At 42.0% G+C, this 26,011-nt stretch overlaps 1 protein-coding gene across 9 annotated transcripts in view; it reads right to left on the bottom strand.

Annotated features, from left to right (window-relative positions):
* The window catches only part of DOCK10 (dedicator of cytokinesis 10), a 1,740,483-nt gene that overhangs the window by 691,422 nt on the left and 1,023,050 nt on the right, over positions 1-26,011 (bottom strand). For all 9 annotated transcript variants that reach the window (XM_086943899.1, XM_086943900.1, XM_086943901.1 and 6 more), the window contains exon 15: positions 1,000-1,122. In XM_086943899.1, coding sequence (XP_086800025.1) covers positions 1,000-1,122 — 123 coding nt within the window. The remainder of the gene's footprint in view (positions 1-999; positions 1,123-26,011) is intronic.

Genomic DNA, 26,011 nt, shown 5'->3' with positions numbered 1-26,011 from the left:
CGAGATGCGATATGTGGTGGGGGAGGGGGAGAAGCGGGAGTTGTGTGCGCGCACAGCCAATGCTTCCCAAAAAACAGGGACACGAGCTTGAAAAAAAAAAGCATTGGCCGCACGTGAGCAACGGGCCGTGAGAGGCAATTTGTGGTGGGGGAGGGAGAGAAGCGGGAGTTGTGTACGCGCAAAACTGAAACTGATCGTGAATAGACGTTGAAAGCTGGCGGCTCGAGCGCCTAACCGCAAGCTTGTGGCCAGCAACAGCCTCTGGTGGCACTTTAAAAAGCCACTCACTAAATGTCTCGCCAGTGCAACGCATGCGCTGGCTCTAGCGAGACCTAAAAATGCCTTCTAAAGCAAGCTCATGGTAAACAGAGGCAAACTGAGTGGAGCGGGGGAGAGGGTATAAACTAGAAAGGATACCAAGGGGTCAAGTTGCTTCAACATATTTCAGAAAAAGCTAAAATACTCACAGTATTTCAAACATTGTTAGCCTCTGCTGCTCTGACAAGCATGAATTTAATGAGCCTGATGTTCTTCTTGTACAACTGATCTTTTTAAGCTTAACGCAAGGGAGTCATATTTGTCAACCCCACAGATTTGAAAATATTACTAAAACTACATATATATCCATATTTCATCAAAGCTGTGGAGTCAACGTTCGATTTAAAATCACATCAGAAACAAATCTACTTTACACTTTTGATGAAAACTCAATTTAGTGCCAACATACGGAATACAATTGATGGCAAAAAATATCTTTTTTAGACGAAAGTTAAAGCACTGCAGTAATATTGGTATATATAAATATTGAAATAAAGTTACCCTGGCACCATGTTTTAAAAGCAGTAAAATGTTAATGTCTACAATTTTCACCTAAAAGAATATTCCCATAATATTTATAAGAGCACATATGCTGTCTCTCTCTTGTGCGAAGACACTTGGAACCTATTGTAGATTAGCAATTGTAAATATTGTCAAAAAGAGCCAAGAACTCAGTCAAACCTTCTGTACTCTGCCATTAGCTTCATAAGGTCTTCGGTGGCAATCTTGCTGCTTTCTTGTCTGAACAGAGGGGAGAAGCGGGAGTCCCTGTCGATGTTTCCCTGGTTGTCCTTGAACACCGGCCTGCAAGGGGAAAAGCAGGAATCAAACATCTTTTTATTTGCTTTTTTGAAATCTTATTATTTTTAAGGTGATCTTTCAAATGCCATCAAATTAATCTGCACAGCCCACTGTACATTTGAACACAGATAAATAGAATGCATGTGAGCCAACTTTGGAGTGTTCGTGTGGTACCAATGAGGAGTATTGCACAGAATGATTTCCCTTTGATAGAAAAAAAACATACTGTAAACAATAGTGATAAAATGTGCATTCTGTTTTTAGAACAATACATTCAAAATACCTAACTCTATTCCAATGACAAACAAGCATCGGCATAACAAATAGGTCTCGCCTTTGGGGCGTAATAAGTGTTTTTGACAGAGCTATGGGCTTTGTTAACGTTTTTAATATGTGTTGTATAGTATTGTGAATGTTGTGCAGCATGTTTAAAAGTTATAATAAAAAAAAAGAGTTATAACCATTTCTGGCACCTTGCGTATAAATGAAGTTATAAAACTGTACATATCCATATCTATTTAATTGATAGACGCGCACTTGTACTTTGATGTCTGTTGTATTTTAGCTACTTAAGCTGCCAAATATTACACTCAAAACAACCGCTTTTAAATACTAGCATTATATCATAAGTGTATATTGACATATGCTGTTATTTGAAGAAATTTCATCCTGTTTTTGAATTTCCCATGCTGTCTGTCTGCTCAGCTGCTGGCCTATAATTCATAAGAGACAGCACAGAAAGTCTCTTAAAAGAAGCACAATTTTCTGTATTTATCCTCTTTTAAAAATAAATGCAGATAGAAAACCCATTGTTTTCTGTCTGTATTTATCTGTAAAAATCTGTGAAAACAGAAAGCAGGGAGCCTTATATATAACCTAAAAAATCATTATATACAACTGAAGCATCGTAGGTTAGATTTGCTCTATAATTGTCGGTATTAATAATTATGTGCCTTGGTGAGTCCTGGAAACCACCAGCTAAAATTAAGCAGCCATAAAAGGTCTGTTACAGAGCATTGATATGTATTTTGTTGTGCAGTATTCATGAGGGCGCTATATAGAAGAAGCTATGAGAAGACCTTTCCCTCATAGTAAACATGGGGTAGCAGTGGCGAACGGCTGCCTGGCCATGTCAGAGACTCCCCGCCATTTACTTTGTTGGGGTATTGCGAAAGATTAATCTTCGCAGCCTTACGGCTAGAACAGTCGACCTCAAAGCTGAAGAACCGGGTTTGAGTCTAGGCACTGACGCTCAACATCATGGGCAAATCATTTAATCTCCCCGTGCCTGACAAAAATGAATATTTCCATCTGTAATTAAACTGGTGCTCATGTAAAGTACTATGATACATGATATCTCCGGTCTAGTTTTCGCTATATAAAACTCTTTACAAAGAAAAACAGGGGTGATTACAAAGCTGCCACCTTAGTGTGATTATGGGGGTGCTTTCCTGTCCCCCCTCACCCCGTTATCACAGCAAAAACGAGGGTGATGTAATTGGCCGCTCCTCACAGTGATACTGTGGTGCTGTGTAAGGCCCCATCTCACAATGAATATTGTGGCGCTGTTTTATTCCCTCTCCTAGAAGAGCTTCTGCTCACAGTGAATCAAGAGTTTCTGTAATAGCCCGCCACAAAGCGGATATGGAGGTGCTCTTAAAGGATCCCCTCTCAATGCTTTGGGGGTCCTGCTATAGATGCTCTCCTTACAATGAATGTGGGGTGGCATAGTTACAGACCCGTCGCCCTCACCAGGAACTTGGAGGTGCTGTAATAGACCTGTCCTCATACAGACAATTGGGGTGCTGTAGTAGATCCCTTCTCGCAATGAATATATGGGTGCTGTAGTAAACCTGTCCTTACAGTAAATACTGGGGTGCTTTTGTGTGTTCTTCTCACAATGTAAATTGGGGTGCTGTAACAGACACGCATACAGTAAATCTTAGGATGCTATAGAGCCCTTTCGATGACAGAATACTGGGCGTTGTTTTGGGACCATCCGCATCATGATTATTGGGGTGTTGTTGAGGCACAGTGAACATTGGGGTGCTTTTGTAGACTGTTTCACTGCAGTGACTGGGACCACTGTCGATGAGTCCCCCCTCACAGCGAATATCAGAGCACTGGTACAGTCCTCTCCATGATCATGAGGATGCGCTGTTACAGTGAACACCGCTGCCCTGTGCAGCTGGAGTTTCCAGGCTTGGTGGCACATCCCTCTTCCCCATGTCTCCCTCCCAGTGCTGGTGAGCTCATTGGTTTGTGGGTGTGATCTTCCTTTGTGACTCATCCCGCCCTCCCTGTGACTCTCCTTCCAGCCTCCTCGGTTCTCCCCACTTATAGCACACATGGCAGTCATGCTGCTGACGAGCACAGGGTGGGGGGGCGGACCTGGACTCACTATGATTACATTGTTGTGCGGGTCTGCATATTTATGTGCACATGAACAAATCTGTATGTGAGCGCATGTGCGTCTGTGAAATCTCTGTCTGAATGCATGCGTGTATGTACTTATGTGTACATGCATGTTCTGTGGAAATCTGTGCACAATTGAGTGGACGTTTGTGAAATCTGTGTGTGTATACATGCATGTTCATATGTGGAAATCTGCGTGTGAATGTGTGTGGAATTTTGTGTGCATGCACTTGTGAGAGCGTGTTCGTATTACTTCATGGCCGCAAGCCAGCTTCAGAGGGTACTGGGCAGTATCTCTGGTTTGTTTACCATTGGTCCCCAGTAGCTCAGGTATTATGGTGATCCAGTTGGACAAGCGAGTGACCTCTATTGTATACTGAACTCCCCAAAGATACCTAGGCCAAGCAATCAGGCTACTAAACACACAATAATCATTTGTGTCCAGTCAGCACTACATGGGCGAGAGAGAGGAACATGGAGGCGCAGTAGGGGTGGAGAGAAGCAGACGAGGGAGACAGTGGGACTCACATGAAGTCTTACAGAGTGCCTAAACAAAACAAGCACGGCCGAAGTGAACCGCCCTTGCGCAATTAAGTAAATAAACAAGCACAGCCGAAGCACAAGACCACAAGTGGACTTGTGCAATTAAGTAAACAAACAAGAGCGGCCGAAGCGGACCGGGCTTGTGCAATTAAGTAAATAAAAAAGCATGGCCGAAGACCCGCGATGGTGCAATTAAGTAAATAAACAAGCGCGGCCGAAGTGGACCACTCTTGTGCATTTGTAGCTGACCGTGATGGAATGAAAAATAAAGAGTGCTTCCAGGCTTTCATGGAGACCTTGTAAGTCCGACAGTAAATGATCCAGTCAGGGTGGGCGGGGCCAAAAGGAGACAGGGCGGCAATAAGGAGGGACTAAAAAGCCTCACGTACAATGCAAAACCAGGGTGATGCAAGCAAATAAAAAACAGGGGCCGAGCCTACACTCAACTTCTAAAATAGTATTGATTCCAAGAAGCCCTCGCAGAGCGACATCGCATTTGCGCTGCAACGCTAGGTGAGACCTGAAAAAGTGATCATTTTCAATTGTTGGTCATATATTTCTGTGAAACTTTGATGGATTCTTATGACCAAATGCATGAAAAACACCCATTTGTATTTTGTTTCATGTGTTAATATCACCACTGCCTAGTTTAATAAAACAGTGGTTTATAGTTTCAAATATTCATGTGATTATTGTTGTAGAACTGCATACTACTTGCTGTCAAATAGGCCTGATTGAAATACATTTGCATAATTTGGGTAATTATGCATTACGCTTATTATGCAAAGTTTTGTCTTGAAGACAGAGAGGAGAAAGAAGAAAATGGTGCTGCAAAATATGGCCTTTGGGGGTAGCAATCCTCAAAGCACAGATGTTACAGCATGATAAAAGGAATTGGAGGAGGATGCCTACAGTAAAATACACAGAAGATAGGTAGGAAATCCAGTTCAGAAATGGCTTTGGAGTGTATGAAGGTTTACCCTTTATTTTCAACTAATCTTTGTAGAAAAGATACATAATCAAGAAACTTAGTTGTTGCATACTCCATCGCCATTACAAAATGAAACACTATCACAGGTCTTACATAGTACTGGCACAACGGTTAAGCAGGCAAACCAAAAGGACAGTAGTGGTAATGTGACAATTTTAGAATCAAGGCATGATAATAATAAGGCAGAATTAGTAGAGTCTCAAGAAGAACCTCTCTTCATATCTTCAAACTCTTCGACAATCACTAAGTGTTCAGCAGTTATATCCTTGGACAGTGCAAACACAGTACCACCTCTTCCGAATAGGTGAGGACAGAGTAGTACAAGAAACTGAGAAGCATATTTACAAGGGGATATCGCCAATAGAACGTCACTTTTAGTGACGTTCTGGTGGCGATATGTCCTTCTCTATATTTATCAAGGGGCGTGAAGCCACTTTTTGTGATTAACTCCGCCTTTTAAATAAGGCCCTTTACAGATGTGACTTAGCGTGAAAGGGGCATGCAACGGATGTTGCTGTGGGTGTTCTGTGTGTTCACATTTTGCAGCACACACAGAAAGAGCAAAATGCCATTAATAATTGTTTATGTGCAGGAAGGTGTTGCTTCCTGCACAAAAACAATCATTCCCTGCAAAGCAGGTTCACTTGCACTAAGGTGCAAGGGAGCCTGCATTTGCTCTAAGCAGCTAACTTTAGCACCAGAGTTAGGGAAAACACAGGGGATGCACCGTATTCTGCGTTTTGAAATTGCCAGAGCGCAGCGCTGCCAAATTTGGTGCAGCGCCACGCTCAGTCAATTTCTCGTACTAATGCCCCTGAATTTCAAAAGAAGTACTTTGAAATTCTGAATCAAATTTTTATTCTATTGAGACAGTGTTGTTATTAAATAAGACAACTCACCATGTAAGAAATGATAGTCAGGATTTTGCATGAATGTAAAACGTAAAATATCAAAAGGAAGGAACGCTGGGAATAAACTTCAGATTCTCGCATATTTTTGTGAGTGTGGCAATTCAATAACGTAGAATGGAAACAAGAGAAAAAGTTCAGAACTTAAGAGCTCAATTAGAAAATGTGTTTCAGAAGGTAGAATCCCGTGCTTTACGATTACAGAAAGCAGAAGAATGACTGGATCAAGTTGAGGAAATTTTCTATAAATGTCAAGCAAAATATACCGGAGAAATTAAAAAGCCCAAAAATAGGAACAAAGACAATGAGAACAGGTATGGCGGCAGAATCTAAGGGGTATATTATCAAGCAGGGCGTTAAAAATTATCACTATTTTAGCGGCAGAAAACTGCTGCTAAAGCAGCGATAATGGCCTTGATAATATGACCTTGTGAATTCCAATAGAAACTCATGTTCTTGTGTGAACATGGGCTTCTATTGGAATTCTCCAGGGCATATTATCAAGCCCATTATCGCAGCTGTAGCGGCAGTTTTCTGCCACTAAAGCGGCGATAATTTTAACGCCCTGCTTGATAATATGCCCCTAAATTCTACTGGTGTGCCTTAAGGTGTGAAGTTGGATTTGGCACTTGAGAAGTACCTGGACAAGCTCATTAAAAAGCTATTGACACTTTACAAAATTAAAAAATGATTTACTTATTGGGCACATTGTGTTCCAAGTGTGCTTCTTACTTTTTCCTAAATTATGGCATAACATTTAGAAGAACGTTCCCTGTGCCAGTTACACAGTCTGAATTTTCCCAGATATGTCCAATGAAACTGCACAAACAAAAAGATAAAGGCAATATTGCAAGAATTTCAAACCCCAAAACAGACTGTGGAACAAAGTTAACTGATAGCCAATATATCATTCTGAAGAAGGTAGAAGAAGTCAAGGAGTTAACAGATAAAATTAAATCTAGATCTCAAGAATGAAGAACAGACTGAGCAAAGATATGAAGAAATAATCACTGAATGTTAAGTAGGACAAATGAGGGCAATGTCTTTAAAAATATATTTTTGGAGACATGTAGGAAGGAAAGATGATGGAGAAACTTCAAGAAAGTGAAACAGGAGTGGCTGACCCCTGCTAGTTATAAGTCACAATCATCTTTCTTGTTCAGAATCTGTATCAGTCCATTAAAGCCCTATGGGTGGTAGAGAAGTCCCTTGCCCTTTGTGGGGGCAGGAGAACAGGTTATGTGACAAGAAGATCACTGAATGGGATCCCTTAGTTTTTGGCGATGGAAAGATCTCATGCGTTTAAAGATTGTTTGAGTCGATGTGAATGGATTAAAAGCCCAACAGAAATTTAATTTGATTATGCAACTGGGGGAAACAAAGGTACATTTTGCTCTATTACAAGAAACCCATGTAATATATGAAGGCAGTAAAGTGTTACCTAATAAGAACTGAGATGCAGTCATTCGCAACTCAAAGGGTTGCGATTAAAATTACTAGACGTCAAATTAATCTTCATGTTGTTATGCATTATTGGGAACATGGACTGCGGAAGTCTTAAAACAGACAGGAAAATGGATGTATATCTAATCTTGCAGTTTAATATTTAGTTTTATAGTTAGTTAACCTAAGTGTCCTTTTTGTAATACAAATATTTGGGATTTTCCTTTCTCCAGCAGATTCCTAAAAAGGGAATTATTCCATTTTAAAAAGGTGATTTAACATGTTGGTTATTTAATTAAAAGAAAAAACAAACATTTTGGTCAAAAAGTCAAACAACATGATACCTGTAAAAAAATGCAAGGGGTGTCAGTTCTAAGGTTCGTGGCTGTTCAAATCGACAAGTCTGGAAATCAGGATGTCAAGAAATAGAAACCAGCTCCTGACAATAAGTGACTCATTCATTACCTGTGCCTCGTTATTAGAATTTCATGGATAGAATGATCGGGGGAGATCCCGGGTAAACTATATTAGAGGCCTATGTAGATTTCACGTATGCCAGTGACAGTGCCTCTAACACTGTGGGGCTCTTATTTTTACGGTTTAGGTGAAGTTACCGCTCGAGAAAGCGTCTACACAGCTAAATGTCACATTCATTTTCGAATATTATGCGACGAAAGATGTGGTGATCGTTTGTTTTTCCTAGCTATGGAGTTGTGAGAAGTTTATATTTGTCTTTGGCGAACAGAATTTTTATAGTTTATTCTTTTTAGCGGCAATTTTGTTTCTCTACATTTTGCCAAGGGGTTTTCTCATTTCTCAATAGCTCAAGAAGTTAGTGAGAAAGCTATATGTCCCACTCTGTTTCTTTCTCACCCCAGCTGCATAGATTAGTTCTGACAGGTTTAAGAATTGAAGTCTCATGGCTAATATGACGATCACCAGTTGCCAAAATCAGCAAGCTGCACTTTAGATGTGCACTGTATATTTGAACATACTGTAAAGCCCTGCTCATTATGCTGTGGTGTAAAGTGATATTGTGTCTGGACTTTTGCAGCCCGTATTCTCCTTAATGCATAAGGACAGGAAGATATTTCAAGACTATACTCAAACTTGCATTGTTTCATATAATCGGGCCTCATTCAGAGTGCTGTAATTGTAAATGTAATTGTACTATATAGTGCTTACTATCCCTAATGAGCAGTTAAAGTGCTTGTCCAAAATGGATTAGTAGTGGACTAATATACTGAGCTGAGGACATGCAAGTCTATTCATTGGATTGAATAGGATAAGGGAGGGATAGAAGAGGGTAGAGTCTAGAAAGTGTAATTTGGGAGATCATAGTTGTAAGATGGGGCTTGGGATGAGTATAAGGAGAGATGAAGGAGGTAAAAGTCTATCAAAAGAGATCAGGAAAATCATAGTAGCAACATGAGGTTTGGGATGAGTCAAAGAAGGGATACATGAGGGAAGCATTTTGAAAGGATTGTTTGGGAGATCATAGTAGTAAAGTGGGGTCTGGGATGAGTCAAGGAGGGATGGAGGAGGGAAGAGTCGAGAAAGTTTTCTTTTTGAGCCATAGTAGCAATTTCATGCTGATAGGAATGGACCCTCGGCCCTCTCTGATGGCGCTGTGCACACCAAAGTTGGTAGATTTACTCAGCACGCTGCTGGCTTGCTTCCTCAGGACACAAATGATCTACACCTTTATCCCACCAGTAGACTGCTTCTGAGGATATATCCCTTCCACCCATATAGATACAGGCTTGATCCTCAAATTACCATATTTCTGAGATCATCGTGGCAATCTTGCTCTCTGCAATGGGAGCCCTTGTGGTGTGGACATACGAGTCCTTGTCAGATGCCAGTGCGTCATTGTCAGATCTTCATGAGTGTCATGTAAAATCAAGATGAATTCTCCATATGATGATTAAAAATAAGTTTATTCAGAAGAAAGGATTGTCCCATCCATCAGCTTGAAATTATCAGCTGCAACTGACTCTCTGAGCACACATATACATTCCATTGCCATGGAGCTGCTTTGAACAATAACTAAATCCCCAAAGGAACCACTTACAAATTAAATACGAAAGGCACAATGTTAAACACCTTCCTTCCATATAACTAAAAACAGATAACAACAAAAGACTAAAACAAAATAATATCAAAAGTAGTGTAACAAATTTTAAGAATTCATAACAAAGTCCTTGAATTTTGACGGTACATATTTTTTTCTACATGCTCACTGGATAGGAGTGGGACCCTTAAATGTAGAATTAGGTTCTATGGTAACACCCTTGTTTTTGTCATTTATAAGTGCTTTATTTTTCAATACAACCACCCTATTCAAATTCCATAAGCGAGAGTCTTCAGTCTTTATGGCATTTCTCAAAACTTTGATGACTTTGTAGGGCCTAGAAAACAAACATGAAGATTTCTTACCCAAAGGTGCCCTTATCATGACCAGATCTCCCACATGGACAACTGTAGATTTCACAGCTTTCCTGTAATCATAGTACTCCTTCCTTGCAATCGCCTTTTTCTCCTCATTTGTTTCAGGTAGAAGTTGAGAGGAAACGCCTTTCATTCCTTTTGGATTCAGCAATATTCACCCAAAACGGAGCTACCAATGTGTTGGGATGTCTGTTTTTCAACAGGCTGAAAGGGTAACAACCAGTGGTGGCATGTGGGGTAAACCTATAAGCTTCAACCTTTTTATTCAATTCGTTTTTCTAGTCAAGATTATTTTGCTTGGACATTGAAATAGTCTCTTTAAGCACTCGCACAAAGCGTTCTACCATACCATTGCATTCAGGGTGGTACAATGCACATAGCTTGTGATTAATGAACAGTTCTGTAGGAAATCCTCCATTTCACGAAATACAAATTGCACCCCATTATCTGTCAAGAGGGGGCCAGGTAAACACTCCCTCGTGAAGATGTCCTTAAGAATGATTATGACTTGTTTAGAGTCAACATTTTTCATAAAATAAATTTCCGGCCATCTTGAGAACATGTCAATGAGGGCAAACACAAACATTTCACCACCATTGGATGTAACAGGTCCCAATATGTCAAGGGCAAGCTCCTCCCATGGACCTTTCAGACGTTCTCTTATTATCATGGGTTGAAATCAAGGTTTTACAGATTTCTCATTTAAGGCGCATTGTACACAGTCTCTGAAAATTCTCTCAACATGAATGTCTATCCCTGGCCACCAGTAATTAAGCCTAAGACTTTCCTTAGTCTTGGATATTCCCTGGTGTCCTTCATGTGCTAAGTTTATCAACTCTTCACGCAAAACCTTAGGTGGAATCAATCTTGAACCTCTAAATATCAAACTTCCATTTAAAGACAATTCGTCCCTCACATTCCAAAAATAATCCACACTCCCTCCAGTTTTGTTTGACCAACCTTTTTTCACAAGTGAGCGTAACTCCGTAAATTCACTATCAGAGTCACATTCTTTACGCCATTTTTCCTCTTTCATCCCATCGTGTTCAACATTGCATACCCATTCATTCAAGTCCTCATCTTTTGAATCTATATCACCTTCCTCAATATTGACCAACCTGGAGAGAGTACCTGCAATACAATTGAGCACTCCGGGTAGATATTCAACATTGAAATCATAGGCCTGCAAACCTACAATTCACTTAGAAATTCTACTTGATATGGCATCAAACCCCTTTTTATTAAAAACTTCACACAAGTGTTTGTGATTGCTCCTCACTAGAAATGTTGTACCCCAGAGTAAATTGTTAAGTTTTTTGATGGCCCAGTGAACAGCTAAGGCTTCCCTCTCAATCACTGAGTACCTGAGTTCAGCATCCTTCAAACTGCGAGAGAGAAACAAAATGATCCTCACTTCGCCTCCATGTTCTTGCTGCAAAACTGCACCAAGGCCCTTCATGCTAGCATCCGTTATGAGAACCGATTTCAACGACGGATCAAATCCCATCCTCGTCGTCAGTGTAAAATCAAGATGAATTCTCCATATGATGATTAAAGATAAGTTTATTCAGAAGAAAGGATTTTCCCCTCCATCAGCTTGAAATGGTCAGCTGCAACTGACTCTCTGAGCACACATATACATTCCATTGCCATGGAGCTGCTTTGAACAATAACTAAATCCCTTAAAGGAACAACTTACAAATGAAATAAAGAAAGGCACAATGTTACATGTCATCAATCCAAGATCCAAAATCATCATCAGATCCCCTTTTAAAATCACCACAGGAATCGTCTTCCAATGAACACAAGCACCTTCATCAGACTGCATAATCTTGCCCTCGTCAAATCCCCACAAACTTCCATCTTTGACAAGTGATATTCCAATTAACATTGTTGCATGGTACAGCACCCTGCCTCTTTAAGGCAAGCCTGACCATGTATTAGCTGGGGAGGTGCAATTAAGTGTTGGAACATAAAACAAAGCTATCCATGACAAGCATGCCTCCTGCTCGATAAAAGTAGAAAAGGCCCACACTTCTAAGACATCCAGGACATTATGATGATACCCTTTGCACATAACTACATCTTCCAAGATCGTGATGTCATTATGTAACATTTTGATGTGAATTTGCCTCCTAGCTCGAGGGACAACATCTCACATTGAACAGGCCTCCATCCCACATCATGATAGCATTCTCATATCACAATGCAAACTCACATCTTGATGACAGCTCACATATCATTGGGACGTCATCGCACTATGTGCTGGGGATAACCTTTACAAAGGGATGTTGGGTAGCACCTCACAACATGACACAATTGTACAGCTCACACCATTGTGATGAGCATTGTAAGAAATTCCCCTTTTCTGTGTGTTTATCTCAGATTTATCACAATTTGCAGGACCATATATTTCTGTTGGCGTTATAAGTGTACTGTGTACTTTAATCCTGCTAACCATGAGTAAAGATCTTGTGCTAAGCTATAACCATGGTTACACTGGCTTACTAATGATTGGCACATTTAACTTACCCTCAAGTTCCAAGTATATGGTTTAAACAGTGCTCTCAGGGTCTGGAAGTTTTACAGCCATTTGTCGACTGTAGCACCTATTGTGTTATGTGAATTTGTAATTCGCACCATAACCCATGAGGGTATCCTGGTGCTGCGATCCTCTACAGCGGTAGTGCAAACATGGCTACAGGCCTACTCTGTGTAGCCTGACTGAGGCAGTGTGATCTGTTAACATAACTTTTTTTGACAGAGTAAAGACCACCCTTTTAAATATTAGTAAGTGACCCCTATGCAGGCCCTGTGGCTCACAAGGCAGGTGCATCATATTTAAGCCTAGGACATATAGAAAATTAAAGTTACCATGCACCTTCAGTGACCAGACTCTAAAGGCTATTTTCACTGTGGAAGGCCTAGCTGTCATATGTAGAAACCCAGAAGTTGGGATTAAAATACTAATATTGTAGCTCAGGAATTCGACCATCTAGAAACAAAATGAAACAACTATTTTTAATAGTTATTAAAAGGCAATTCAAAAGTGAAGTTGTATTTTTCATAAATATTAAGGAAAAGTTTAGAAAGTTAACCTTTACCTGCCTGAACTATCAGAGGGCTAATTGGAAAAAAGCCTTTGCTAGCTCCCAGTCTATGCTCAGCCTTGAATACGTGTGAAATATGTGTGGAAGGCCTCACAGGAGCAAACAATGGCCTGAGATACCTCCTCTGAACTCCACAGAATATTCACGATGGGAGCTGTGTGATTCCTGTGATACCACACTGTTAAATCCTTCTTGACAGATCTGTTGAGGTGCATGTAGCACTTGGGGCACTCTTGAAAGGGAGAGAACAGGATGCCAAAACAATTCCTGTGGATCCCCTGTCTGTTAGCTGAAGGACTATGCTTTTGTTCAACCAGACATCTGTCTCTGGGTTTATTGTAGATACAGTGCACTCTTCAAACTAGATTTAAGTGTTAGATGTGGGAGTACCCTATTAGCACCATAGCAAACTCCCCATGCACACCCCAACCCTCAAAGCCCAAGTTCAACGTGGCTAAACACTTTTACCATTTTTAAAATGCCTCAAAACATGCCATGTTGGGTCTGTTTGCAGTAAGGCAAACAGTAACTGCTTTAAAAGAGGGTAGGGTTACCTTTGGGAACTTTTACTCATTGGTTAGGGAGAGGCCAGGAGTCACCCTCTGCTCCACCAGCTAGTGCCAGGCATATATGTGGCATTGCCTGGCACTTTCTAAACCTGGAGAAGATAAGAAGGGGTCTGAATCTGCTGTTTGTGACCCGAGCGCAGACCTAAAGGACTGGACCTGCTCCCTCTTTTACCCTGGACAAAGAAGTGGACCCCAAGTGTCATTTGGATGATCTTTTGTGGTTACAGGCAGACAACAAGCTGCAAGAGGCAACTTCCTGGAAATACCTAGCTGACCAGTGGCAACAGGACATGGACTGGACCCTGCCATTGGCCTCTGCATGACACCCAGTGAGTCTCTAAGTGCCTTCCCAGAGCTCTTCAGAGGGAAGGCAAGTTGAAGGTCGAAGAGGGGAGCCAAGAAATTCTGTGGCGTTTCTGAATAGAGGAAGAAGTTTAGATGGAAGAAAACCGGCAGTAATTGCAGTAAAAGTTATCAGCAGGTCAAGGATTTCAGAGGTCTCACGCATTAACGTAGCAGCAGTGGTGCTGTGACAGACCGAGGCGTGCCGCTACAGGAGACGAGGTCAAATACTCACAGATTGATAAAGAAGGCGAATCTTCTCACCCCCAGGCGGCGGAGCTCTGAGACTGTGTGTGCGTGAGACGGGCGCTGCCTCGGCTGTCTCGGCCAGACGGATCCGCACGGTGCCCCGCGGATGGACAACACGGCCTGACAGGAGACCGAGTGACGTCCTCCCCCTGTGGTGATTTCGGTGAGTAGCAGGGCACGTGAGCTGCGCGGGACAACAGACGCTGGCGAGCCCCTTGCTGAGCCAGGAGACGGACTGCTCCCCAACTGTATCAGCACGGCTGGAGCGCCGTGCATAGGCTGCGGCACGAACGGTGCACTTTCCGTCGATCCCGCTGGCTGTGATTACGGGGAAAGCAGGGAACAATGTAAGTGGGAACAGTAACCTGCCAGATAAAACTGGGCGTGGCCCACCAACCTCGCGGAGTGGGATATTGACTGCTCAGCTCCGTCTTGGCCTCTTCTCTTAACTATAGTGACCAAAATCTTCCATTGTATTTTACACAAGATTACCTGTTTTGGGGAGACCGCGGCAGCAACTTCAGGAACCAGCATGGAGCACTTTCCCTGGACTCCCTGGAGTACCTGCCCTGCCTGCCTGCCTGCCTGTATGCACCTCGCACTTTGTTTGCAGTTCCTGGGGGCCTAATAAGACCGGCGGCAGTTCCGCAACGCAGGACGTGCCCGGGCCCGGGCCATCCCTCTTACACGTAGGAAGGAAGCAAGGAATATAGTTTGAAGTAAGGCACTGTGCTCTGATTGTTTGTAATTTTATGGCCATTGGACCTCCAGACTGAGAACATTTATTTTGAGGGCGTACTCAATTTACCCATTTACTCCCTGCTTAACTTCACCCCTTTCATCATTGTTTCGTTTTTGGTATTTGTTCAACTGAAGATGGGGAAGAGAAAACTGTTTGCTACCCAGAACAAAAAAAATCCATTAAACAGGGAGACCATTCGCGTCAATCTTTACTAAGTTATCTGACGGGAGCAGTGGGGGATATTGAACAACAGATTATAACTGTCGAAGAGGCTCTAAATCCTGTCAGGGAGGGAGGTGTTTCAGGGGATGCCAGTTCCTCTAATCCAGCTGAAGAACATGGAAGGGACACAAACTTAAATGGTTGTGTGGTAAATATTTCTGACCATAAATCTGGCTGTGAATATACCAGTGAACATGAGAATGAAACACAACCTCCGACCAAGCGCCCCAAAAATCCTGATACGTGCCCTCTTATCCCTGTTATTCCAAGTTTAAAGCCACCTAAACCCCTATCGAAATGATGTAAAAAGGCCTCTGTAAAAGTTAATTCACAGAAAACTGAAAATTGGGAAAAAACATGACTCAATTCTAATGCACGTACAGTGAACGAGTTTGGCAAGTTAAAAGTTAGGTTGAAGACCTTAGAAACATACTTTAGAGATAGCTTAAGCAATTTGACGACTAGATTTGGCCAAATGGAAGCAAATCTGAATAAATGCCTGGACAAACTTGGGATCATTGGACAAGGGTGCGCTTCCACTCAAGCAAGTTTACCTGGTAACAGGCCAAGATCTAATATTAATATCTCTTCCACACAAACCAACAATGATATAGGACACAGCACACCAAATGTATTTTTTCACCCCCCTACTGCAAATAAGCGGACTTTTCCGCCTGCTACACTGCCAGTTATTATTCCTCCAATACAAGTTACCATTGTTAACAACACTAACACCCAACACGATAGGAAGAAGTTTCAGGAAATGTCATACCTGGAACTACCCCCAGCTGCCACACCTTAAATTGTGGTGCTGGCTAATGTTCCTAAATTAGAACATGTGACCAAAGAATCTTTGGAAACGTTAAAAAATAGATCGCTGCATTAGCTAGGTTTTAGGATGGGCCTTGCAGGGGAACTTTTCGACGAATTGAAAATGGCAAGGAGGATCGGGTGGATCAGTAGAGGGTGGAAAACACTTCCAGGGGATTGTGTAGTCCTAACATTTAGAAGCCCTCGTTTAGTAGATCTGATCATGAATAGATCAGGTAATCATACTACACTTGTACCCGGAGTGAACGTACTTCCTCTTGGCTATTTCTATCCACCCTTACCTGGTAGGCATGCAAGGTCAAATTGGGAACCCCATATCCCAACGCACAGTAATTATTTCAACATCCAGACACATAACCGCTTTGATGCATTTAATAACCTCGAAGGAGTTGATTGACTGAGTCAAGTGGAGCCGGCCCATCCAGAACCATAGTCAGTGATGCTATGTCGGGGTCATTAATAACTGCCCTAATATCTGAAATGGGTGACACACATGGAAAAGACGCCATGGGGCATACACATGTAAGTGCGGGCGCATTACAAGAGACCCTGGCGGTGCCAACACAGCCATCCCTACTACAAACCGGGCCCATTAATGTGCAGGAGAATGATGGGCAGGGAAGGAGTGGGGTTATAGACAGGAGGCATGAATACCAGTTTTTATTTTGGAACGTGGCAGGCCTAAAAAGTAAGATTTCTATAAACATATGGCTGTACCTTGTGTATAAGTCTCCAAGAAACTTGGGCAGTGGAACCAATCCACATAAATGGATTTATAACGCTTCATACCCCAGCAATACGATCGCATCACAGCAGATCCAAAGGGGGGCTATGTACCTACATATCTAATCACCTAAATTTGGAAAAAGTCAATTTAACTGTCTCTAACAGGTATTACCAACGCATAACTCTTCAAGTTGATGTGGGTTTGCGTATAGTCTTAATAAACTTTTATAACAATATTCAAACAGATTTGCTTGAGGGTACACTGCGCAAACTAATCGCCAATCTGAACAAGTTACTTTTATGTTCAACTAAGGAAATCATTGTCATATGGGGCTGGATTTTAATTCACCGATTTGTCATAGGGATGCTAAGGGGGCATGTGGAATAACACTTGATAAGGATGCCAATTTGTATCATCATTTTCCACACACACCTCTCGGAGAGCTATTAACCCCTTAAGTGCTGCTGACGGCCAATGGTCGTCAGCAGCGCTACCTCCCCAGTGCTGCGCACGACCATTGAACGTCCATTCAGCACTAGTTCTAATGGACAGCGCAGCACTGGGGAGAAATGTTTACACGCAGCTAAGGTGTTAAACGAGATCATGTTCTTACATGACATGGATTTCGCAAACAATCTTTGCTCACCTGTGGTCCCTTTTTCCCCAACATTTAATGGAAGAGGTTCCTTTTCGACCATTGCCTTTATACTAATAACATGTAGGCACCTGCACGTGTTAGTACGTTTACCACCTATGATATCACCTTAAGAGATCACTATCCCCAAGGCATTGATATCTTAGTGAGTAAACAAGATTTCTATATGAAAGGTAACCCCAATAAGTTGATGAAGAACATTATATTAAGTAGACAAAATGGGTTTGCTTTAAAATGGGAAAAATTGGACCCAGAGGCGTTTGTTACAAATATTGTCACAAAATGTAAAAATATGTTTTATTCCTGTTTAGATGAGAGATCTTCACACCAGGAAATAATCAAGAGTTTCTTAAATATTGCCGGACATATTAAAGATACACTGCGCGTAAAAATAAGAGGGAAGAATGCACGTAACAAAGGATGGTTTGACTCCGGTTGCACAAAAGCTTATACTAAACTCAAATATGCCCTGAATGCGAGGGTAAGAAACCAGGACCATATCAGAGAAGCTATAAGGTACTATAGGAGGGTCCTAGATGCAAGGAAGAAAACTTTGAAAGAGGAAGCCTGGAATGCTTTGCACAAGGCTTCAACCGATCGAGACTCAACAGCTTTCTGGAAAGCAGTAAATGCCCCTTTTCTGGTTGAGCGCAATAAAACTAGCATAGAAATTGCCATAACAGAACTGGAGTGGATTTCGCATTACTCGAGTTTGTATTATAATACAACCAGAGACGAACAAGTGATCCCAGAAAATGAGGCAGATCCTGAGTTCTCCCCCCCCATTCTTAAACCTACCCTTGGTTTTTAGCCCTTAGCGAGGTCAATAATGCTATAAGTGCTAGTTTGGGCGGTAAGGCACCCGGGCCGGATGGTTTACCGGTGGACTTATTTAAATCTAATTTGGCCTTGTGGGGACCGATTTTAACACAAGTTTTTAACGCGTGTTGTACACAGGGACTTTTAATGACTTGGTATGAATCAATAATCTTACCTATTTTTAAAAAGGGAGATAGGTCGAGCCCAGCCTGCTATCGCCCAATCTCATTACTGGATTCCACAGTGAAGATCCTGGGACGAGTGATTTTAGAGATGTTGCAGGTTTGGGCAGACAAACAGAATAATATTAATGACCTACAATATGGGTTCCGAAAGGGCTTTGGGACAATTGAGCAAGGATTAAACCTATATATTATATTGGAAAAGTACACCAAAGCTAAGAGAGAAAGGTTGTTTTTAACTTTCGTTGACCTGGCGGCCACATTCGATTGCGTTGTCCACAAAAAGTTATGGTCAATCTTAGGGGATCATGGGGCTGACCATGTATAAATCTCCTTCTTAAGGGAGCTTTATATGGGTGCAAGGGCAAAGGTGTAATTTGGGCGGGATAGAGAATGTAATAATAATTTTAGAGTTAGGAAAGGTGTTAGGCTAGGTTATTTAGTATGTACATAAACAATTTAGAGACCACCCTGGTAAAGGAGTGCAGGGATTTACCGCTAGCTGCAACCCGTCCTATCCCTGCACTCCTTTACGCAGATGATGTGGTCCTCATGTCAAGTACGCCTCTTGGCCTTCAAAGGGTAGTTACCTCTTTTTCTAATTTTATGTCCAATTTAGGCCTTACTATCAACTGCTCAAAAACTTTCACTATGAATTGCGGTATTGGACACAAAAAATTAGTAACACCATTTTTATTGATGATAAGGCAATAGAGCATACTAAATCATTTTTTTATCTAGGGCTTTTATTCGACCATTCAGGATCCTGGAACCGTGCAGTCAAATCCAGACAGCTTCTTTTTATTAAGTCTTAGACTTAAATTTTAGTGGAAAATTGGGAAAACAGCCCCAAGGGGAATTACTGCACATATAGAAGGCAAAATGTCTTGCGATAGCCACATACGGAGCAGGAATCTGGGGTTTCTCAAATGTTAATACATTGCAAACAATAGAAAATACGTTTCTTAAATACCTCCTGTCTGTACCAGATAGCACGGTCAATTTTATCTGTCATGTCAAAATTGGTCTACCCTACCTGGAGGACGTGATAAAAATCCAGCCCGTCCTCCTGTGGCACAGGATGTGGACTACAGATGAATCGACCTTTAATCGTCACATATTAAAAGATGTTATGGGGCTCGATGGAGTGAAAAATATCAGATGGCTAGAATACGTTAAATCATTTGTAAGCCACCTAGGTCATCAGGAATATTACCACGATCCCCACACATTAAGCAATGTGTCTAGGAAGGCTCTAAAGTCCGATTGTATGAGATATTTGAGTGAAAAGAAAATATCTCTTGAAATGGATAAACCAACTGATCAAGCGCATCATCTCACTCTGGCCTTTGAGCTTACTCAGCCATACATTATGATGGTTACCAGTGACTATGAAAGATTTTTGTTAACGTGCTTTAAGTTAAATATCATATTTAGGTCATTGAGTTTCCCAGAACTGAATGACTGGTCGAGAACCCTATGCAAATGCCCATGTGATGACTTTTCTGCACAATCCTCTATACATATCCTGTTTTTTTGTAAATTTGATCTTAGCCCTAAAAAAAGATGGATTGTACCAGTGTTGTAAAAATTGGGTTTGAGGCAGTGCCGCCCTGCTTACCTGGCATTACAATTTTTAGATAGTGAATTTATAATTGCTTCCTTTCCCATTACCCATAGAGACACGAGTAGGAATTGAAACAGATACATAACGAAGGGCTCTGCCACAATAACAATTAACAACTAACTTTCACTAGAACAGAAACTCCTTGCAACTAACCAACGTGACAGTGTGACAGCTCTAATACTGTTCTATGATATACAATGAACGGCAGCACTTAGAAGTAACACTACAAGCTAACTTTTGGCTACAAGGGGGAGTGTGTACTCGTCCACAAACTTCAACAAGGGCAGCAGTACTACACACACATCTCCTGATGGGAACAACCTCTCACGTTGTAACTTGGCAACTTCCAACCCCACGGCCACCTGTCTCACAGCCCATCACTCAACTCACATTCCTTCCGGTAAACCTGTACACCATTACAATCACCTCCTGTCATTACAACGGTCGCTCTCACACATTGTGGATATACTAGTATTATGGCCATCCTGAGCACCCCCTCACATCGCAACAAGCATCCTGTTGCGGCATCAACCTCTAATCAGAGAGGGTCCAGCCCACTCCAATTACGGCCCCAATAACAAATGGAGCCTCAAAGCTCTGGGGCAAGAGCTGGTCCTGGGGTCTGTCTGCCTGCATGATTATCTGTTTGCCCCCTCTATGAGGTCTCGCTCTGGCTCTCCTCGCTACTGAACATTTGACAACTTCTCTCAAAACCTTTGGATTATTGGCAGGGTCTCATTTCCTGGGGATAAGTCGTGGGGGGTGTCTGTTATGGGTTGTCCATGGGGAATGGAAGAATAGGGGTGCAGAGAATAGTGAATGGAGTAATATTTTGGCAGAAGAGGGTAATGGGAGAGGGGGGTGCTATAGATTATTGAAACAAACCAGAGCAAGGTAAACTCACAGGATTGAAGGAGGGTGAGCTGGGGCAGGGAGAGGAGTAAAAAAAAGATGCATTTCGGTAGCTGGCCCTTGAAGAAATGCTCCACTTGTGCCCCCTTCATGACACAGGAGTATTCATTCCTCAGCTTCTCTGCTGTTTCCCCTAAAGCCCCTCCCAAAATTCACCCCTCCCTCGAAGATAGCTGGGTTAGCCTTAACTTCCACCCACCCAAGTTATACTCCATCTTTCCTACCTTGAAGTATCACCAGCTCCCTCACTCCATACCTGGTTGGGAGGGGATTGCATTTTACTAGGGTCTTACTAGTAAATCAAATATGCCAAATCATAGATAACCAATTATAATTACAGTTTACTCAGCGAGCACTTGCACGTTATCACTGATCAGCAGTGGCAAAGCAAAAAAGCAATCCATCACCCAGTCTAAAATGAAGGCGGTAGATTCATAAAGTCAAGGTAAACCACACCAAGGATGTCAAGTCTAACACTTTGTTAAGGTCCAAAGTATAAAACTAAAAAAAACAAAATGTCAGTGAAAAAACTGTAATCAATGCAAGTTGTGGTTAATGTGATTAAAAATATTGAAATGCCTCTAAATGTTTTGATTCATGAGTATCAAGGTACAAAACAGTCATAAGTCAGTGCCCTTCTCATGACCACACAGGTCAGGTATGGGTGATGTGGACAGCCCAGTCTAGCTCTTGCCAGAGCACAGAAAGTGGTAAAGTAGGCTATGGGCGCAGCAACCTTTAAAGTTCAAATTGGGCTTCTTGAAGACCAGTCCTAGCTCCCAGAGCCTTATGAGTCTGGCAAAAGTTTGAGGCTAGTAGATTCTGCATTGTAAGAGTGTTGAGGAACTTCACTTATGACAGTGATAATGTGAATGATAAGGCGATGGATACCAACATTAATTATGAGCGTATGAGTAGTGCATGTGGTGGAATATTTAATGCTTTACTTAGCGTAAACGATAAATTGCAGTGATTTGTAAGTTTTGCATCCTAACCAATTGTTCCTTCAACTAAACTTCTATTTGTTGTTCAGGTCTTTGTGATGTCAGCCTCAATTCCTGGTCAGATTGTTGATTCGGGTTATACTTTTTAATTCTTCCTATGTTTTTCGACTTCTTGACATAAATGTTACTGCAATCGTTTTACCTGCAAATATATACGTACCATAGCGGCTGTGCTATGTTCAATCCAATTCATTTTATAAGAGCTACCCACGAACACCTCAGTTCACAAGTATTGACATTAACATTAATTGAAACATAGCCAGCGAACGCACCCAAACAGTTTTAGTGAAAATATATACACACACATTAATGTGTTATGAACTCGTATTATATATGTTATATTGTAAGCAACTTACAGTTTAATAGATTTGGGCTATTGTGTATGCCTTCGACTTTATGATGGTTTATCACTGTTTATGCGGCATACATCCTAGGAACTCCCCCCCTTTATGCTCCCTGACTGATTGGCAATAGGAATAAATGCAATTTCTGAGTAGAAGAGTTCATAGATCAGGATTCTATGGATCAGGACATTTCTGCCTGCAGTGCAGATCTTTTTTTGTGCATAGATGTGCTGCCCTTGCATGCTTAAAATGGTTGTTAATTGGATCCAGCATAACAAGCTCTTATAAGCGCATTGTGTGAAGCGCTCTTATACCCCCTGTGGTCTTGTCCGCGCTATTTAAAACTTTTTAAATTGTAAAAATAATAAATAAAATAAATAATCCACTGATTGACCAAGTCTGATATTCCTTAGTACATTGGTGTAACTGCTTCTGGTTATTTAATGTTGTACTTATTGCACATTCTGACTTCTTTGATAATAGTAAAATAAGGTGCGGTTTATTTTTGCTTTTACCATCAAAGGATCCATGTTAATGACGCTCAGACCAATGCTCAGACCTTTGCTCCATTTCCACTTTGGAGGAAATTGTGTTTAACACACAGCATTTTGATAGGGGATATTTCACTCAAAAATGGTCAAATCAGCATTTTGAATATTACCCTCTATTGCCTGATTGGTGGAATTAGGCGAGAAGAAATAACTTAATATTGTGTGCAGACCAGTCCTGCTTGGGGGAAAAGGGGGTACGCTAGACCACTGCACATCATGAAGACAGCTGAGTGTGTCAGGGAATATAAATCAAATACTATTAGTGGGCTTGCAGCATTGATTGTGCTACCCACAGGAGTAGCCCTGCACATGTGTCTCAGACCTGTCACTGCTGTGTCTGCGTGCACAGTTTGTAACTGCAATGTTGATCTGGCAAGTGCACCTACTTGCCAGGCTCTAACCTTCCATTTCTGTACATGTAAGTCACCACTAAGGCAGGCCCAAGGTACCCCATGGGCAGGGTGCAGTGGATGTGAAAGATAGGACATGTACTGGTGTGTTTTACATGTCCTGATAGTGAAATACTGTGTATTTAATTTTTCATTATTCAAAGGCTATCTGTCGCATAGTATAACATGGGAGCTGCACTGTAACATCTTACAAGTGTAACTTTCCATTGGGACAAGATGGAGAATAGGAGTTTATGCTATCTGAACTAAGAATTTACTAACACATCTATTAGCAAAGGTGTTTTTTAAATTGTGTGCTTGGAAATACCACTTTTAGAAAGTAGGCAGTTTCTTATTCAACCATTCTGTGTGTCTCTTCCTGTTTGTGTATTCACTGTCTGGTTTTGAAGTGACAGGAGCTGGGATGTGTATTCACCCTAGACAGTTCAAAGGGGGATTGAGGTATGTCCACCTTTTCTGGCTGACTCATAGCCGGGACGATTAGACCTGTTCTGCATTTAGAGTAGTGGGAAGAGTTTTACTAGCACCTGAATTGGCTGTGTCTCCTTTGCACAATACTGTCTCCGCCTCCTGTAAGGAAGCTGGGCCAAATAGGACAGAACTGTTTTGGACTGGGTTAAAAGACCCCTGCCAAAAAGAGAACAAAGAGAAAATGGGGTATAAGTATTAGACCTTAAACCCCAGAGAATTAGATCACTTCTGGACTCATGAGGAACCTCTGATAAGGAGAAGAGCTGGAGAGCTGTAAGGATACTGCCCCTTTGCTGTGTTCCTTTGTTGGGTTGGCCTGCAGTTGCTGCTTCAGCCCAAAACAGGGCAAAGACTTTAACTTTTGCTATGAACCTGCTTGAAGAATCTCCAAGGGCTTGTGTGTGCTTGCTTCCTTTTCCAAAGTCTCAGGGCCACAAAAGACTTCACCTGCACCCACGGACCAGCACCTGGACTCCTGTATTTAAAAGGGCGTCAGTTCTAGCTCCCGGGCTCTGAGAATTGTGAGGTTGGTGCAGCAAAGCAAGAAGAACAACTCCAACTCCATCAGTGATGCCGCCAGTGACAGTGCGACCTGCACCGAGACCAGGGTCACCACTCGTGAAGTGCACAACACACTGCCTCACCTGCACCACAGCTCCAACATCCTTCGACACCTGCCGATGCCTGCAGTTATCGGCGTCCCTGATGCCAGCACTCGTATCGACGCCAGCATCACCTTATCGCAGAGAGGATGTGGCCTAACGGCTAGGGTGGTCGACCTCTAATTGGGAAACCGGGTTCGAGTCTCGGGAACGACGCTCAACATTGTGCGATTCTGGGCAAATCACTTAATCTCCCTGTGCCTAACAAAAATGAATGTGTCCTTCTGTAACGCAACAGGTGCTCATGTAAAGTGCTTCAATACCTGATACCTTCGGGTCGAGTTTGCGCTATGTAAAACTCTCAAACATTTTTTAAAAAACATTTAGTGTGACTTAACAAACCCTTCGACATTGCATTGCATCATCGGAATTGATACTGCATCGCAGCGGCATCACCACCTCTGTTCTGGATTCGATGCCTCGCCTCCTCGTGGACTCACAGACTCACCGCCCCCATGGCAGAAGAGAACCGGCTTTGGCTCGGCTCTGATGCCTCAGCTCCACGATGCCATGCATCATCTGTTGACTTTGTTTCCATGGTACTGCTGTTTGCGGGGTCTGTGTGACTCCGTGGCTGGCCCGCACACCTCACTGTCAGTGCTGTATTTTGATTTCTGAATGTCAGAACGTTGTAATAGCCCCAGGTGGAGCTATTTTGTTTCTTCAGTTCTATTCTTGAAGTAACCATTTTAAAAACTATATCTTGATATACGTATGTTGGATTTTTATAGTTTTGGTCTTGTTTGGTTTAGATAAAGGTACTTTATTTTTCAAAACTTGTGTGGTGTCCATTTGTGGTGATTTTGCTGTGTTAATATGTGTTTGGGTACACATACTTTACATATTGCCTTTAGGATAAACCTGTCTGCTTGTGCCAAGCTACCAAGAGGGTAAGCAGGGGTTATCTGAAGTGTGTAATCCCCTTACTCTGACAAGAAGGAAGGGTCCCTACTTGAAAAAAGGAGCATACCTCTGCCAACTAAAGCTGTGCTAATACATCATTATCTAGGCACAGGGCATTTCCAGGCCCAGCATCCCAAGAACCCACAATAAAATCCACATGTTGTGGCCACTGGCTTTGCCCTGAGTCTATCCCCAGTGGGCCTTGAAGCCAGCTCGCATTGCCTTTGTCTGATCATAACAGGAAAGTGTTTATTGTATCTGTCTTTATGCAGTGCAAGATTTCTATGGCCAGTTGTGCATCCTTTGTCCCAGAAAAGAAGCTCACGACAAAGAGGGTTAGAGAAAAAATACCCTGAACTTAGAGTGCATATAGGTGAGGACAGAGAGGCAAATGCTGCCCTAAAAAATACAAAAATATGTTGACTTACCTCAAAATAACCAAGGATCCACAATAAAGATCCACAGATATCCATTTGTGAAAGGCTGTGGCCAATTGGGCCTGAGGAGATATGTAGATTCAGTGTCAAAGAAAAATAAATCTGTGGGTATAAAGTAGCTGGCAAGCATACTTGGAACCCAGTGAGAATGCAGGATTACATAACAATAGATCATGCCCCCTCAAAAAAGAAATGGTTTGAATTTCTTGGTTTCAAATAAGGACTTGGGTTGCATGTGGAGCCAACATGGCCTAGATCAAAGAATCCAGTGCTGCTGCCATCATTGGTTAGATTATAGGGACCCTCTTGGGGCCAATGGATGTAACAAAATAGTAAGACTGAAGAGCACACTGAAGACAGAAAGACTGGGTG

The sequence above is a fragment of the Lissotriton vulgaris genome, chromosome 11 (assembly GCF_964263255.1).
Source record: "Lissotriton vulgaris chromosome 11, aLisVul1.2, whole genome shotgun sequence".
Taxonomy (NCBI): Eukaryota; Metazoa; Chordata; class Amphibia; order Caudata; family Salamandridae; genus Lissotriton; species Lissotriton vulgaris.
This window is presented reverse-complemented; position numbering and strand designations above follow the sequence as displayed.